Source organism: Amblyraja radiata, chromosome 28 (assembly GCF_010909765.2).
Source record: "Amblyraja radiata isolate CabotCenter1 chromosome 28, sAmbRad1.1.pri, whole genome shotgun sequence".
NCBI classification, from domain to species: domain Eukaryota; kingdom Metazoa; phylum Chordata; class Chondrichthyes; order Rajiformes; family Rajidae; genus Amblyraja; species Amblyraja radiata.
The window spans coordinates 9,692,950-9,709,984 of record NC_045983.1 but is presented as its reverse complement, the minus strand read 5'-3'; the positions used below and the strand labels follow the sequence as shown (position 1 = coordinate 9,709,984).

Sequence of the window (17,035 nt, the reverse complement as noted above, 5' to 3'; positions counted from 1 at the left end):
GGTCCTCTGTAAATTGCCCCGAGTGGATGTGAAAGTAGGATAACATGGAACTAGCGCAAACGGGTTGATCGATGGTCAACTTATGTGAACTTGGTTTGCTAAAGGGACTGTTTCTGCTCTGTATCTTTCGATCAATTCAATCAAGCAATCAGAAACAAATGAGTGTCACTGGGCCCAGACAGCTCCTCCTATTCAAGGTGCAGCCGTGACTAGGGCACAACTGAGTTCACCTCTCCAATGTTCTGGCAGCTCCCACTTGTACAACCAGACACTTGGACCACTGAGGATGTCAAACACCAAATATTTGACTGTGAAATGTTACCTTTCATTGTATGTTTAGATCACGGGCTGATTCAGTGTAGAATGACCAAAAACTCCTCTCCATTGCTGAAGACACCAGATACAGACATTTCTACAAGTCCCGCTCTGGTGACTTGTTCAAAGCCCCGTGCTTTGACAGTAAGGCAGAGAAGCAACTACTCGGTCAATTGCCTCTGACAAATATCTATCTTGTTAAACCCCCGCAACCAACGCTTCTCCCGCCGGTCACCAAATTATTTTGGGAAACAATCTACTGACCCTTCTTCCACCTATCAGATAGTCTATCAGATAGTACATTCAAAATAGTAAGATTAAACGAGAACTTACCAGTTTGCAGTTTGATCTGTATTTTATGAGGAGTTACGATGAGGGATTACGTGAAGAACCCCGCTAGGACGCATGCGTGTCATTCTTCAAAGCAGCGGTGTGAAATCACAGATAACTGTAATGACTAAACATAGTAAGATTAGAGAAGAGATACCAGTTAAGTATATGATCAGGGGTGGGAGCGGAGGGCACGTAATCCCTCATCGTAACTCCTCATAAAATACAGATCAAACTTCAAACTGGTAAGTTCTCGTTTAATCTTACTATTTTACTTCGGAGTCACGTGAGTGACTACGTGAAGATTTTAAAGCTCTGTGATTTCATGCCGTGGAAACGAGTCCATGCATCACGTCTGCCTTGATGACTGTAGGAGGAATTGTGTTAACATAATTTGGACATGAATTCGACATTGAAATTATAAAATTTATTAACGCAAAATTATAACCCCTTTTTATGGGTTTAAATTAATTTACAGAACTTAAAATTGTTTCTGCAAATGTTCCAGGTTTCATTACTGGTTTATTGTAAAATAATTGGAATGTTTTTTCCCCCCCAGACCATCCTGCTGCCTTGACGATTTGGTCCATTGGGACATCCAACTGTATCGCTGCCGATGTAGCTGCAGCCCTGGTGGAATGAGATTTAAAATATTAGTATCCACCCCAGCCTGTGTTAGCACCTGTTTCAGCCATCTTGAGATGGTCTGGACCGTCACTCTTGTGTGTGGTTGCTAGTGGCTGACCAAAAAGTGCCTTCTCATTGCCTCTTAGGATTTTTGTTTTCTCCATGTATAACGACAGATGTCTTACTATACACAGACGGTCATCTGTTGGGTATGACCTAAATTGTATATTGAGGCCTGCTGATCCCTGTCTGTTCTGCTTACTAACTCATAGATATGAAACGTAATATTTTCTGTTGAGGAAGTCATGTTGTCCAGTCTTAGTTTATGCAGTGACTGTACCCTTTGTGCTGTGACCAATGCCATTAGCATGACTGTTTTTAATGTCAGTCTGTGTAGGGACAGAGCTGTTGCTGGAGACCAATTCCTGAGCATCTTCAGGATAATAATTACATCCCATATTTGGGAGTACCTGGTTCTTGGGGGATTAGTATTAAAAATTCCCCTCATAAGTTTTGTTACCAGTGGGTGAGTCCCAACAGAGTAACGCTCTGTTCCCTGCCATAGGTAAGTCGATAGGACACTTCTGGCGCAGTTGATGGCACTGTAACTGAGCCCCTCATCATAGTGGAGGCCTGCCAGATATTCAAGAACAGACGGGATGTTCATGTCTCTGTAGGTGATGTTGTTTTTATGGCAGTGCATCGCCCACTTCCTGATATAGACCAGATACTGTTTTTTGGTTGACTGTCTTTGGGCCGCCGAGATCATGTTCACAGTTCGGTCCGTCAGTCCCAGTTGTAGTAGAGGTGTTTTTATAACTCTACAAATTAATAAGTTCAAATGTTTATGGCATGGGTGGCTATCCCTTGTTACGGGATGTAGCAATAAATCTGGTCTATGTGGGATGGTGATACATAATAATAATAATAATAATAATAATAATAATAAATACTTTATTGATCCCCTCAGGGAAATTCAGATGTCCAGAAGCCCCCAACCAACAAACCCACAGATTCAAAACGAACGCAGACAGAAAATACATAGAATACAATGTGGACACTACCTGAGAGCAATAAATACTTAAAAAGACCAATAATTAACAATTAAAAATTAAAAATTGCAAAATGCATCCCCCTACAGCCTAGCGGTCCAAATTATAAAATCTAATGGCTGCAGGGGTGAAGGATCTCCTGAACTGCTCCGTTCTACAGGGCAGGGAGAGGAGCCGGTTGTTGTTCCGTGTGCTCTTTTGACTCTCCAGAATTACATGGAGGGGATGCCCGGGGTTTTTCAGGATGACCTGCACCTTGTGCCTCATACGCCTCTCAAGCACATCCATCCCAGAGTCTACTCTCCCCTCCAGCACTGAGCTAGCTCGTTTAACCAGTTTGACCAGCTTCTTGTTGTTTTTTGCACTAATGCTGTTGCCCCAGTGGACAACAGCATAGAAAATAACACTTGCAACCACAGTGTTGTAAAACATGTGCAGCATATCATTACACACATTGAAGGATTTGAGCCTTCTGAGGAAAAAGAGTCTGCTCTGGCCTTTTTTGTAGAGGGTGTTGACAGACCAGTCCAGTTTGTTATCAAGGTGCACTCCAAGATATTTATATGTCTGCACCACCTCAATGTCAGCCCCTGCAGCGTTGACCGGCTGAAGGGGGAGCTTGGACCTGCCAAAGTTAACCACCATCTCTTTAGTGGTTCTAATAATATGTTTAATACCACTGGGAACCATGGTTGAGTAGGCCAATCGGGTACTACCAATACCAGACGCAGAGTCTTGTTGTATTTTCCTTAATACCCGACTGTTGAGGCAGAAAGGAGGGAATGCGTAAATAAACAATTCCCCCCCCCCCCCCCCCCAATGCAGCGAAAATGCATCTGTCGCCGTTGCCCCAGGGTCTGGTTCCCATGAAACATAATTTGATAACTGGTGGTTAAGTCTGGATGCGAATAGATCGATATCTGGTGTTCCATATTTTGCTGTAATATCAGCAAATACTTTTTTATTCAACATCCATTCGGTGTTTTCATTAAATTTGCGTGACCTGGTGTCTGCCACTAAATTTAGTCTTCCTGGTAGGTAAGTGGCTGATATCCAAATATCTCTCTGGACACACCATTGCCAAATTGTATTAGCCAGATTGTCACATGATGTCGATTTGTTTCCACCCATGTGGTTAATGTATGCTACCACGGTGGTATTGTCTATCTGTAGTCTAACATGCTGGTGATATGACCCAGTACAATATGACTTTAAGCCATGGAATGCACCCAACATTTCCAGGTAGTTTATGCCCAATGTGAGTAATAATGATGCCTGAGCAGTCCATCTACCTCCACAGCTGGTGATGGTATTGGTGGCTCCCCACCCAAGTGCACTGGCATCAGTTTGTAGTACCATGGAAGGGTTACTGACAATGATTGGATTGGAACAAAGCCAGATGTTATCTATCCACCATTTTAGTTCCATTTTAGCTTGATTGGTAGTTTCATAGGTCTGTCAAAGTGACCTGCATTAATTTAGAGTGCTTGTATTTTTGCTCTCTGTAAGTTTAGGTAATGTAGAGGTCCAAATTGTGTGGCTGGAAAGGCAGCCACCATTTTGCCAATTACTTTTGCTACCAATCTGATGGATAGTTGCTGATGTCAATGAGGTTATTGCAAGCCTCTATTAAATCTCTAGCCTTTCCCTTAGGCAGAGTCACCGACATGTGAACTGAGTCAATGGTGAAACCCCAAATAGTCCATAGTAGTGGAAGGCGTTAGTTTAGATTTAACTGGATGGATAATAAATCCCAGTTTTTCAAATAACTGTTTTGTGGCTGTTACAGTTTGTTTGGCCAATTCCAAAGTTTTGCCCACAATGAGTATGTCATCTAAATATGCCATGACCATGTGTTTACGTTTCCGTAGAAACGCAAGGGCTGGTTTCAAAATTTTTGTGAACAGCCTGGGGCTGATGATAAACCATTTGGCAGTGCTTTATACTGCCAGAGTTGTCCCATCCAGTTGAATTTTAAGTAACATCTGTGGTCACCTCGTATAGGCACTGAATAGTAAGCATCTTTTAAATCGATGCTGGCCATGAAGTAACCTTTGGAAATTATTTGTTTAACAGTAACAAAGGTATCCATTTTGTCAGATCTATGATGATGCGACAACCACCATCTTTTTTGTTTTTGATAAATATATTGGACACGAATTCTAATGGTTCGTGTTGAGTTTTCTCAATTACACCTTTTATGTAAAGCCGCTCCAGTTCAGCTTGCGCTTTTGATTTTTCTTTATCAGAAGGCACGAACATTCGGTTCAGTATATGTTGAACTGGAGGGCTGTACTTGTGTATAAACTCTATTGTATATCCCTTGATACTGCTTAAGATGTAAGTATCGGTTGTTAACATGCTCCATGCCTTCAGAAAAGTGTGTAATCTCCACCCAACCTCCATGCTCCCTGTATTTTTTAGGGAACCAGATCCATAGTTACCAGTGGCAGGTTAACTTATTTTTGTAGGTTCTTCGCTGCTGTTGTTGCGCTGGTGTCTGGATTTTCGGTTTAGTTGGCATTGGAGGTCCCCGCATCTTCCAAGAAGGCCGGCCTGGGCCATGGCCTAAAAAAGACTCATGTTTTGGGTACCGGTCCTTCGAGCTTTCACCAGTTCTGCTGGTGGGTGCGTGGGGGTGCTGTCGTTGGCTGTAGTGGGTTCCAGTAGGTTCTCTTGTTCCTGCACCCCTTGCACACTTGTCTTTCCTTCTGCGGACCCCTCTTCCAGGTCAGCCCAGAACTGACCCGCAGTGCTCCCCTCTGATGAGGTAGAAGCACTGTGCAGCCCTTCAAGAGGTACTGCTGTGGGTTTATCATAGGGCCCACAGTGACCCGACTCCATCTCCCGGAGTCTGTCACGTTGGAGCAAATGCTCCACACACCGCTCCATCCGGCACCAGTGCTCTCGGGCGCTGGCCGCCCGCGGTTGTTCAAAGTTGGACTCCTCTGAGTGCACGACCTTGTTTGTTTTTGTGTCTAGCCTTACCGCCCGGCCGCGTGGATCTGGCCGGTGCGGAGGCGACATCGGGCACAGCTGATCCCACTATCGGTGATCCGAGTGCCGCTGGCTGCTGCTGGCTGCCCGCTGCTCCGCGGTCCTCCCTCACCAGCTTTGTCCTTACTGCCGTGGAGTGGATCTGGCCGGTGCGGAGGCGACATCTGATCCCATCTAGCCCACCAGCTTTGTCGCAGCCCGTTGGTTTCTCCACCTGTAATCAGCATGGTAAAAACACAAAAAGACCGCAGCTCTTACCTGCAGGTCCAGGTTAAAATTGTCGCTACGGGGGAACGTCGTTCCACCCCATCTCCTGCCGTTTTTGACTTGTCCAAAAAATCGACGGCCCCATTTGAATAGTCTCCCGCCCGGCCGTGGTGTTCTGGCCGGCGCGGGACCAAAAGTCGGCACAGCTGATCCCTTACGGGGCTTGTGCCTTCAGCTGCTGCTGGCTCCCGCAACTTCGCGGTCCTCCCCAGCCAGCTTCACTCGCAGCACTTGTGGACACTATTTTGTCCAGCTTCCCCCCCTGTGTAAAAACAGCGCGGGGAACAAAACTACCGCAGAGTACCTGCAGGTCGCGGTTTCAAACTTACCGCTGCGGGGGAACGCTCCACCCCGCCTGTCGACTCGCAAGCGTGAAAGCGATATGACACGCATGCGTCGTGGCGGGGTTCTTCACGTAGTCACTCACGTGACTCCGAAGTAAAATCATGATCACTCACTGACAAAAATAAATGCTCGTCAGTCACGTATTTGGACTAATCTCTTTCATATATCGTTCACCAACACATTCAACCTCGCCCATACTTTGAAAGCTAGGCACCTGTCAAAGCAAAGCCACTGTCGGTCGGAATGTCTGTTTTTATTTTATTGTAATTTTTAGGCCTAATTTCTGTTTTTAGATATGGTAATTTTAATTTTTTTTAAAGCTCTATGTATTTATCCTGTTTTTATTAACTACACTGAATGGAAACTGATCGAGAAACGTTTTTTCGTTTCATCTGTGTATGCAAGTACTCAGTTAAAATGATATTAAATAAATACTGATACTGATACTGATACTAACTCTTGCCTTTTCTTTCTTTCTTTTGGAAGATTCATCTTGGACTCTACATTGAACCTGCTTCTTCTCGAGGGAATATCCTAGACACTGAAGAAGGGTCTCAACCCGAAACGTCACTCATTCCTTCCAGAGATGCTGCCTGTCCCACTGAGTTACTCCAGTTTTTTTGTGTCTATCCTTGATTATGGAGATCGGTTAGTACATTGGGCAAAAGCAACATTGGACAATTGTCCTAATACATCCTCATGTGACTCGGTTTCATAGTCGGTCGGATGGACATCCTATGAAGCACCTTCGGGGGCACTTAGCTGAGTTACAGGCAGTATATTGTAAATGTTGTTCTACGCAGTTAGAGACATAAATGATTCATGCTTTGGCAGAATGTAGCATTGTAGTTTCAGAGTCTAAGCAATGTTTTGGCTGGCTTCCTAGAGTCAGGATACAATGCTAGATGCTGTGGTTACCAACAGCACCCAAATGACCAACAATGAATTAAGGGAAATTGTGCAAACTCAAAACTTAAACTGAACTTGGTTGAAAGCAGCAATATGCTGAAAACACCCAGTAGGTCAGGCAGCCTCTGCGGAAAGAGCGACAGGGGTGATGTTTCAGGCTGCAAGCCCTTTGACTGAGCTGGGACAGGGAGAAAAATGGTTAACAGCTCAGCTGGGACAAGAGGGAAGCAGATCTTACTGAGGCACGCTGGGCAAAAGGGGTGGGTAGAAATCCTGCTGGACAACGGAGGAGAGATCCTTCAAGGTATGTGGGGAAGTGGCGGAAAAGTCAACAGGGAATGGAAATTTAAAAATCTGCCGCTGATGGAAATCTGAAAGAACAGCACTTAGCAGGTCAGGCAGCATCTCCAGAGGGGGAAACTAAGTGAATATTTCAGGCAAATGACCTGTCATCACAGCTGAAATCTGTTTTACTTTTTCTCTCTCCACAGATGCTGCCCGACCTGTTGAGTTTTTTTTCAGTTTGACTGTTGTTGAAGCTAAATCCAGTTGGGTTACAGAAGCATCTTTAAGAGTCAGGAACTCATGTAGCAACTTTGTAAGACTTTGCTTCAGGCTGCATTTGGAGTACCTTGTGCAGTTTTGGTTGTCCCATTCCAGAAAGGATGGGGAGGTTTCGAAGAGGGTGTAGGATAGGTTTACATGAATGCTGACTGGATGAGAGGATTTTATCTAAAATAAAAGTTTGGACACACTTGGATTGAAAAAAAAGAGCTCAATTGATGGCCTATCTATCAGTTGCTTTATGTATTTCCATGGACATCATGACTTTATTTCTAACAATTAGCAGTTCTTTAGCTTTATGGTGGAGCATTAGTATTAGAACCAAGATGTTTGTCAAGTATTTTTCTGTCATCAGGACCACCCCTTACTAAGATGGAGATGGTCTTACGTCAGGAGCACTACATACTAAGGTGGACAATAGACAATAGACAATAGGTGCTGGAGTGGGCCATTTGGCCCTCCGAGCCAGCACCACCAAACAATGTGATCATGGCTGATCATCCACAATCAGTACCCCGTTCCTGCTTTCTCCCCAAATCCCTTGACTCCGCTATCTTTAAGAGCTCCATCTAACTCTCTCTTGAAAGCATCCAGAGAACAGGTCTCCACCATCCTCGAGGCAGAGAATTCCACTCTCTGTGTGAAAATGTATTTCCTCATCTCCGTTCTAAATGGCTTACCCCTTATTATTAAACTGTCCCCTCGTTCTGGACTCCCCCAACATTGGGAACATGTTTCCTGCCTCTAGCATGTCCAAACCCTTAATAGTCTTATATGTTTCAATAATATCTCCTCTCATCCTTCTAAATTCCAGCGTATACAAGCCCAACTGCTCCATTTTATCAACATATGACAGTTCCGCCATCCCGGGAATTAATCTTGTGAACCTATGCTGCACTCCCTCAATTGCAAGAATGTCCTTCCTCAAATTTGGAGACCAAAACTGCACACAATACTCCAGGTGTGGTCTCACTAGGGCCCTGTACAACTGCAGGAGGACCTCTTTGCTCCTATACTCAACTCCTCTTGTTATGAAGGCCAACATGCCATTCGCTTTCTTCACTGCCTGCTGTACCTGCATGCTTACTTTCAGTGACTGATGAACAAGGACCCCCAGATCCCATTGTACCCTTTTCCCAACTTGACACCATTTAGATAATAATCTGCCTTCCTGTCCCTAGTGTGTAGGATAGTGTTAGTGTATGGGGTGATCACTGGTCGGCATGGACTCGATGGGCCGTATCACTGTTTCTCTAAAGTCTAAAGTGGAAAAGTCCATGTCCTATCAATCCCATTATCTTCTGCAGTGCTGGGTTTTTTTTAGTGGTGCTGATTTCTTTGAGCACTGCATCCCAATTACTGATCTTTGATGAGTTGCGTCATAAATTGTTGAATCTTGAAGGCTGCAAGTGAGGTGCTGTTCCTTGAGCTTGCATTGAGCTGCACTGGAACATTGAGAGAAGCCAAGGACAAGAGATGGCTAAAGTGTGTGCAATAATTATTACAGCACCTCTCCCAACCTCATGGAGGATGCCCAGAAAACCCTCCGCATCACAAGTTTCCTTTATGAGAACCCTTGACAACATTTGACAAGAATTATTGTTTCTTTTGCATTTTGTTTTAAATCCCGTACGGATGAATTTCTTATGGTAGTGATCTGTGAATTCTCTAAGCGTGGGTTTACATTACCCTAACCACTGTAACATGACTGTACACTGTACATTAAATTTCGTTCTCATCTTTACATTTATTTCTCATCTCCAAGGAGGATTTTGGTGGTGGTGGTGGTGATGGTGGTGAATCTGTGGAATTCATTGCCACCGAAGGCTGTGGAGAGAAGTCAATGGATATTTTTGAAGCAGAGATTGATAGGTTCTTGATTAGTACGGTTGTCAGGGGTTATGGGGAGAAGGCAGGAGAATGGGGTTGAGAGGGAAAGGTAGATCAGCCATGATTAAATGGTGGAGTGGACTTGATGGGCCAAATAGCCTAATTCTGCTCCTTCAGGGTATGAACCTATGAAGTTTAGTCCTTGCTTGCATGCATATCTCATTGTTAATTTCTTCTTCTTTGGCAATGTCTAGAGTGTGCTCGATAATGTTCCCCTTGATATATTTTTGTTGTGTTTTTCTACGTTAAATATACTAAATAATTGCAGATTAGTGTTGAAAAAGCTTTTCCTTTCAACGGCTAGTACTTTTAGCTGTTCTCCCCCTCCTATTCCTGCAGCCGTTTTAAACCCAAGATTCGCCATCGATGGTGAGTAGGAGAGTTTGGATGTCATGTTGCAGCTGTACAGATTAGGCCACACATGAATGATTATGTGCAGTTCTGGTCACCACACTATACAAAGGGTTTGGTATTGTTAAAAAGAGTGCAGAAGAGATTCAACGGGATGTTATCTGGAATTGAGGGCTTTAGTTACAAGGAGAGATTGGATGGATTGAGTTTGTTCTCACTGGAGCACAGCAGGCTGAGGATTAGCCTTATACAGCTTCATAAAACTACAGGATGCTTTGATAGAGTAGATGGCCATTGTCTTTCTCAAGGGCAAGGGAGTCCAAAACGAAAGGACAAAGATTTAAGGCGACATGAGAAAAAGTTTAAAGGAGACCTGAAGGGCTAGTTTTCATACTGAGTGTGATGAGTTTATAGAACAAGCAGCCAGAGGAGTGGCAGAGGCAGATATAATCATAGCATTCAAAAAAAGCATTTGGAAAGGTTAAAAAAGACACACATTACTGGAGTAACTCACAAGGTCAGGTGGCATCTCCGAAGAACATGGATAGGTGACGTTTTGTGTCGGGACCCTTCCTCAGACTAATTGTAGTATGCGGGAGATCCCGTAAATCCTGGCGAGTGATAGATGGATACAGGTGAGATAGGCTTGGTCGGCAGATGTTTGAACAACGTCCAGAGATGAAAGGACAAAAAGTGCGTGATAGGATGTGTGAAATGTGAAGCCAGAGGAAGGAATATGGGTGGAAGGGAATGGGGGGGGGGGGGGACAGGAGAAATGTGTGCACACCCAAGTGGGGCACAGGGAAGAGAAAATAAATAAAGGGAGGAGGGAGGGTGGGGTTGTTTGTGGGTTAGTTACCTAAAATTGGAGCATTCAATGTTCACACCATTGTAAGCCACCCAAGCGGAATGTGAGATGCTGTTCCTCCAGTTTGCGTGTGGCCTCACTCTGGCCATGGAGGAGGCCCAGGACAGAGAAGTCAGTGTGGGAATTGGAAGACGAGCCAAAATGGTTAGCGGCCGTGTGAGCAGATGATAGAGACAAAATGCTGGAGTAACTCAGCGGGTCATGGCATCACCTCTGGAAAAAAGGAATAGGAGACGTTTTGGGTCGATGCCCTTCTTCAGACCTTGTCATCTGCAGTTCCCTCAGACACGTTTGGACAGGTGTACGGTTTGGAAATGAATAGAGAAGGCACATGGGCCCAAACGCATTCTAATACCTCGGGATGCTGAATGAAATTCAAGTTGTTGTGTAACAAGGTTGTGGGGGGGAAAGCGGTTGTCTGCCACCACTAGATGTCCCTGGCCCTGCTGTAACGGGAGGCTCTCCTGGTGTGTTTACAAAACCCAATTTCCTGGCGAGTCAATATTTAGTTTTTATTCCTGGATCGATGTAATCTGTTATTGGTCACGGAACTTGGGTTTTTGATGCAGAGAAGATGTGAAATAGATCCAGCGATCCAATAATCACACAGTTCCCAGGTAACTGGGATTCTATATTTAAAACGGCCCCGTGTTATTCACCTTGCGGCCGGCTATGAACACCACACACGGGCCAGATAACAACGCATGGGGCAAGGTACAAGACCAGGCAGGGTAACTTTCTCAACTTTTGCCTGTTTTTTTTTGGTTTGTTTTTTGCAAGGAATTATTGTGTCCTACTGAGGTGCCCGAATCTCACGCGTTCAGAGCGCAGTCCGAGCTCAGTCACATCACATGCCTCAGCCCGGGGAATTCGCTGGTGTTTTTCAACGTCTTCAAGCGCTTGATGTGCGCGGACAAAATGTCACAAGTGCCGCAAGTAGCGGAGCGGGCCGGGTCTTTCTTTAGATCTCTGATCTAGTCCGGTGCCCACCCACCCCCCCCCCCCCCCCCCCCGGCACATTTGAGAATCCTCGGTACATTTCACTTTTTTGTCTCCCTCCCTCCTTAAATTCGGATGAATATTGACTGGGGCGATAGACGGGCCAGGGACTGGGCTCTGAGCGGTGAGATCTCGCCGATGGGACGAGGTGTGTATGTGTGTGTCTTTTTATACCAAGTGGACGCGTCCATCACCCCTTATAAGGCAAAGCCTGTTATTTTTCCCCTTCTACCAGGCGCCGTTTGCACGTCAGTCCCCTCCTCTGACTGAATTAAACATTTCAACATTGAACAGTAGCTTGGCACTCCGGGGAACGCGTGTTAGTAACAGGTTTAGATTTTATATAGAATATATATACACACATCATTTTTTAATTTTTTAATTTTTTTTAAAAAGGAGAAAGAATTTGGGCTGTTTGGTTCCGACCTCTACCCCCTCCCCCCTCCCCCCTGCTTCTCCCCTTTCTCCCGCGCTGTGAACACTTCCTCCCCCCGGGTCGAACCCCCTCAGTAAGCCGGGCTCGCTGCGTCTCCTGTCGGCTGCCGGCGCTCTCTCCCCCCACCCCACCCCCCCCTCCCCCCCACCCCACACTCTTCCTCCGTCTCTCTTTTATCCCAAGCACTCAGGATGCGGAGAAGCTCGTTTAGGGTATTTGTGCAACCGCCCAGGACTCGTTTCCCTCGCCCGGATCGTTGCTAGTTCGAGGCGATTATTCCACAAAGCGCTAACTTTCCTTCGAGCGACACAGGGACGAAAATGAGTAGGAAAGGTAAGCTTCATTTGTCACTTTGATTTTTAATTCAACGGATTAAAACAAAAATAGAAAAGCTGTTCAATGATGGAACTGTCGTGCGATTTTATAGTTATATCAACAGAGAATTAAATACATGAAATATTCATATATATATATATATATATATGCATACAATACGCAACATTTATTAAATATAACAAAGCTCGCCGCAGTGCGAGTTCTTAAGATTGTGCAGAACGATTCCTTTATATTTAGTGAGAGAATGCGGACTCTTAATATAAGTTTTTGAGCTGCCATTCAGAAGCTGCTAATTGAAAGCCGCTGATTGCAACCTTATTGATGTTACACAGTCGCGATTTTACTATAAACAATTCTTGTTTGATTTGAAAGGTCAAAGCCTTCAATGGGACTGATTTTATTTTTTGTTGAGATATACCATCTCTTATTTTCACCAACCATCTCCCCCCAGAGTTAGATGACAAGCTCTCAGCTACTCGTACATGGTTGCAACCAGATAACCATAACTGATAACCAAGCCACATTTTTACCTGGGTTGGCTTTTTCTCCCCCTTGTTTTATAAATAGCTGCTTGTTACTTGACATCTGGTTTAGTTTCTAAGGGGAAAGCACACTTGGTAATTACTAACTTCCAAGTTGTTTTGTGCGTGTGTGTGTGTGTGGGGGGGGGGGGGGAGTCAGGATTTCTACCAGGGAATATCTCATTTCAGTTGATATTTGGGATGTATATACTGTGCCCGTCTTTGTTGGTGTTGTCTTTTGCCTAAGCGCTGATCTGCTATTCTCTGTATCGAGCGCCTTCAGCGGTTATAATGCTGAAAGAGGATTAGGTGGATAAAACTTGGTGTCATGCTGTGTGTGTGTGTGTGTGTGTCAAAAAAAAATACACCGCTCATCTCGCGAAACCCGAACCTCACTGCAACCCCGCTAGACTCAATGAGACGCGCAACCCGAGGAGGGGGGAGTGGGGGGGAGGGAGCGGAAGCAGTGGGGGGGAGGGAGGGGGGCAGTGGGGGGGAGGGAGGGGGGGTGGTGGGGGGGCAACGACTGTAACATAATAAACAAACGCATGGTTCTTCCAAAAATAACATCACCCGGGTCGATGAGCCGACGGCCCCTCCCTGATCCCGCGCCTGAAACACACCTCGAGGAAACCGGGTCTGCTTGTGTGCCAACCGGAGAGTTGAACTCGACGTTTTGTTAAATATTGACAGAAAATGCATAGATAACTTTACATAACTGTGTCTCCGTCGCAGTCTCTGTACATTCCAGCGCAGTATGCAGGGGGCAGAGGGGTTTTCTTAGTGTGTGTGTGTGAGTGTGTGTGAGTGTGTGTGTGTGTGTGTGAATGTGTGTGTGTGTGGAACTGTGCGTGAGTGTAAATGTGTGTGAGTGTGTATGTGTGTGTGAGTATGAGTGTGTGTGTGGGTGTGTGTTTAAGTGTGAGTGTGTGTGTTTGAGTGTATGTGAGTGAGTGAGTGAGTGTGTGTGAGTATGAGTGTGTGTGTGTATGTGTGTCAGTGTGTGTGTATGTGTGTCAGTGTGAGTGTATGTGTGTCAGTGTGAGTGTGTATGTGTGTCAGTGTGTGTGTGAGAGTGTGTGTGAGTGGGAGGGAGGGGACGTAATTATCTGATTCCGTGTCGCTTACACTTTTGGACACATGATTCGCTTCTATTTAAAGCTCGCTCGGCGTTAAATGTAACATGGACCAAATGCCTCCATCTCCCGCCCCTCCCATTTCAACCCTGCCTCGCCAACACCCTCGCGGAAAACGGGATGGCAATCGTCGTCTGTGGAAATACTTCTGAGTCTCGAATTGTGATCTCGGATGTCTGCATTTAATTCAAAGACCCTGGATAAAATGGGGGACGCGGGGGGGACGTGTGTGACACTGCATCATCGGCGAGGAGCTCATTAAAATCATAGCTACTGGAGTGTCGGTACTAGTTACCGGGTCAACGACAGAAGCACATTGTAACTGCAGGCTGGGCTTTCATGCCTCAGTATCGGGCAGGACTGGGGCGTATCATTGCCACCCCAACGCCTCTCCGCTAACCCACTTACCCCACAGTGTGTCTTGTGGAGGGACTGGTATTTGCTACATCCTACAGTCAGCTACATTCACCAAACAACAAATAACACAACTACCTCTTAGTTGCGGCATTTTCAACACTGGAAACGTGTACAAAAAATAACTCTCATCTTAAACCTTTGCCGGAGAGAATTTGCCAAAAGAAACAAAAAGAAAATCTAAAGAGTGACGAGAGACTGGATGATGGTGGTGGATGTTAAACCAATGTCTCCATCAGAACTTTTGAGATCTAAAGATAGATGGGGGGGGAGGGGGAGGGGCGAGGCACATCGATAAACTCTTATTGACGACCCCCCGCCCCCCTCTCTCCGGTTCCTCTCCACCCAACAGTATGCGACTCTGAATTATTCCCAAAAGGCGGATTATTCTGGATAAAAAGAGAACCCGCGCACATCCCCGGCGCCAAACAATAAGGCAATGAACAAGCAACGTGGAGTTTCAATGCTCGCTGCTGAAGTGGCGGAGGGCGAGGGAAGCAGGAACCACTGTTGCCTACAGTCAAAGCACCGCCTGGCAATTTCACATGATATAGAGCTGTCTCTGGGACACAAGGGCGGCGGCGAAGCCAATGGAGTTTGATTATATGAAAGTAGAAAAAGCGGAGTTCAGCTGCTTCCAGTGCTATCAGAAAATTGAGTCTGAATCAGCGGTTCGCATCTCATCGCTGCGATTTTTCCTGTATCCTGAGCATAAACATATCAGGCTGCATTCATGTTTGTTAAAGGGCGTTTCAATTGGTTTCAGATTAAAGTATTTTCTCCCTCGCTTTCTCTCCGAGTCAGTACTGCAAGCTCTGGGGTGTGAAAATCTAGATGGGAATTATACACAGGAGGCAGAAGCAAGGAGGGACGCGGTTTTGAGTGCCTATATATAACATTGCGAACAATTTCAGGACACCAAACATATCACAGTGAGAAGATGTATGTAATTATAAATTGACTGTGGGAGTCTCTCGGGTGGTGTTTTGACGGAGGGTTGTGTTGATTGTGTCATTATAAAAGTGGTGTTTTGGTGAAGTAGCTTGAGATGTATAGAAACAGCGGAGACACAAGATACTGCAGAGGCTGGAATCTTGAGCGAAACACCAAGGGCTGGAGGAACACAGCGGGCCAGGCAGTATCTGTGGAGGGGAATGGATAGGTGACGGGGAGGGTCTGGAAAAGAGAGGTGAGGGGGTGGTGATTGGCAGATGGGTGGAGTAAGTGACAAAGGCGAGAGGTGAAAATAAGGATATCAGGTAGGGAGATAAGTGCAACGAAATGTTAAGGCAGGGGGGTGTGGGTGGAAGGGGACATGGGGCGGGGGGGGGGGGGGTGGGCTGGGGGAATAGGGTAAATAAAGGAAATGGGAGACTCGGGGAGGTGTATTGGAGATCTTAATGAAAGAGGACCACATAGTGTTGGGCGAGGTGGCAGTTGTGGATATGATTAATCTAGTGGGGGTGTTAGATGGGGTGCAAATAGCGGGGCAATGGATAGGCGCGACATCTGGGGTAGACAAGAGGAATACATCGGGTAGAGAGGAACAGAGGTAGACGCACATAGTTTCTTGTCCAGAGTAGGGGAATCGAGAACCAGAGGACATAGGTTTAAGGTGAGGGAGGGAAAGATTTAATAGGAACCTGATGGGTGAATTTTTCACCAAAGGGTGGTGGGTGTATGGACCCCGAGCTGCCGGAGGAGATAGTTGAGGCAGGTACTATACAACGTTTAAGAAACAATCAGATAGGCACGTGTATAGGACAGGTTTAGAGGGGTGTGGGCCAGATGCAGGCAGGTGGGACTAATGTAGACGGGACATGTTGGCCGGTGTGGTAAGGTGGGTGTGAAGGGCCTGTTTCCACGTTGTACAACTCTCCATGACTCTAACTAGATAGTGGGGGAGTGTTAGATAGTAACTCCACCATTGAAGTGGAGAAGAAGGTGATCCGTTGAGTGCTAGGCGATGGTGTCAACACGGTGATGTGCCTGGACACAGCTTTGCCAGTTATGGTGTGTGTTAGCTGGTGCATGCAACAATGGGTACTAAATGCTGGAATAACTCAGCAGGTCAGGCAGCATCTCAGAAGAACATGGATAGCTGATATCACACTTCATAGAAACACAGACAATATGTCCAGGAGTAGGCCATTCGGCCCTTTGAGTCAGCACCGCCATTCAATATGACCATGGCTGATCATTCATAATCAGTACCCCGTTCCTGCTTTCTCCCCATGGATAGATGATATTGCAGTTCGGGCCCTTCTTCAGTCATTTGAATGCTACTCTATGGAGAGATTTGAGTGGAACTTGCACGGGAAAAATAGAAAGTGCAGCAAGAATCTAGGAAGTCAAATGAAATGCAGCCCTTTGTTATTGAGGAGGATGGAGTACTGAAGTAGGAAAGTGTTACCAAAATGTAAAGCACTCTATAGGCATTGATCACTTGAGATAGACACAAAATGCTGGAGTAATTCAGTGGGTCAGGCAGCATCTCTGGAGAGAAGGAATAGGCGACGTTTTGGGTCGAGAAGAATGGTCTCGATCCGAAACGTCACCCATTCCTTTTCTCCAGAGATGCTGCCTGACCCTCCGAGTAACCCCCAACATGCCGTGTCTATTTTCGGTGTAAACCAGCATCTGCAGTTCCTTCCGACACAATGGCCGTTGGATGATGG

The 17,035-nt window shown here is 45.8% G+C and overlaps 1 protein-coding gene across 3 annotated transcripts in view; it reads left to right on the top strand.

The window, feature by feature from the left end:
• Nucleotides 1-11,610: 11,610 nt before the first annotated feature.
• Nucleotides 11,611-17,035, top strand: part of rtn4rl1 (reticulon 4 receptor like 1) — a 48,919-nt gene continuing 43,494 nt past the window's right edge. Inside the window, exons 1-2 of one of the 3 annotated variants that reach the window (XM_033045744.1) lie at nt 11,611-11,662; nt 12,134-12,283. In XM_033045744.1, the coding sequence (XP_032901635.1) occupies nt 12,271-12,283 (13 nt within the window). In that variant the 5' untranslated portion in view covers nt 11,611-11,662; nt 12,134-12,270. Of the gene's footprint in view, nt 11,663-11,763; nt 12,284-17,035 lie in introns of those variants that run through there. The other 2 variants (XM_033045745.1, XM_033045743.1) reach the window with 2 other exon arrangements.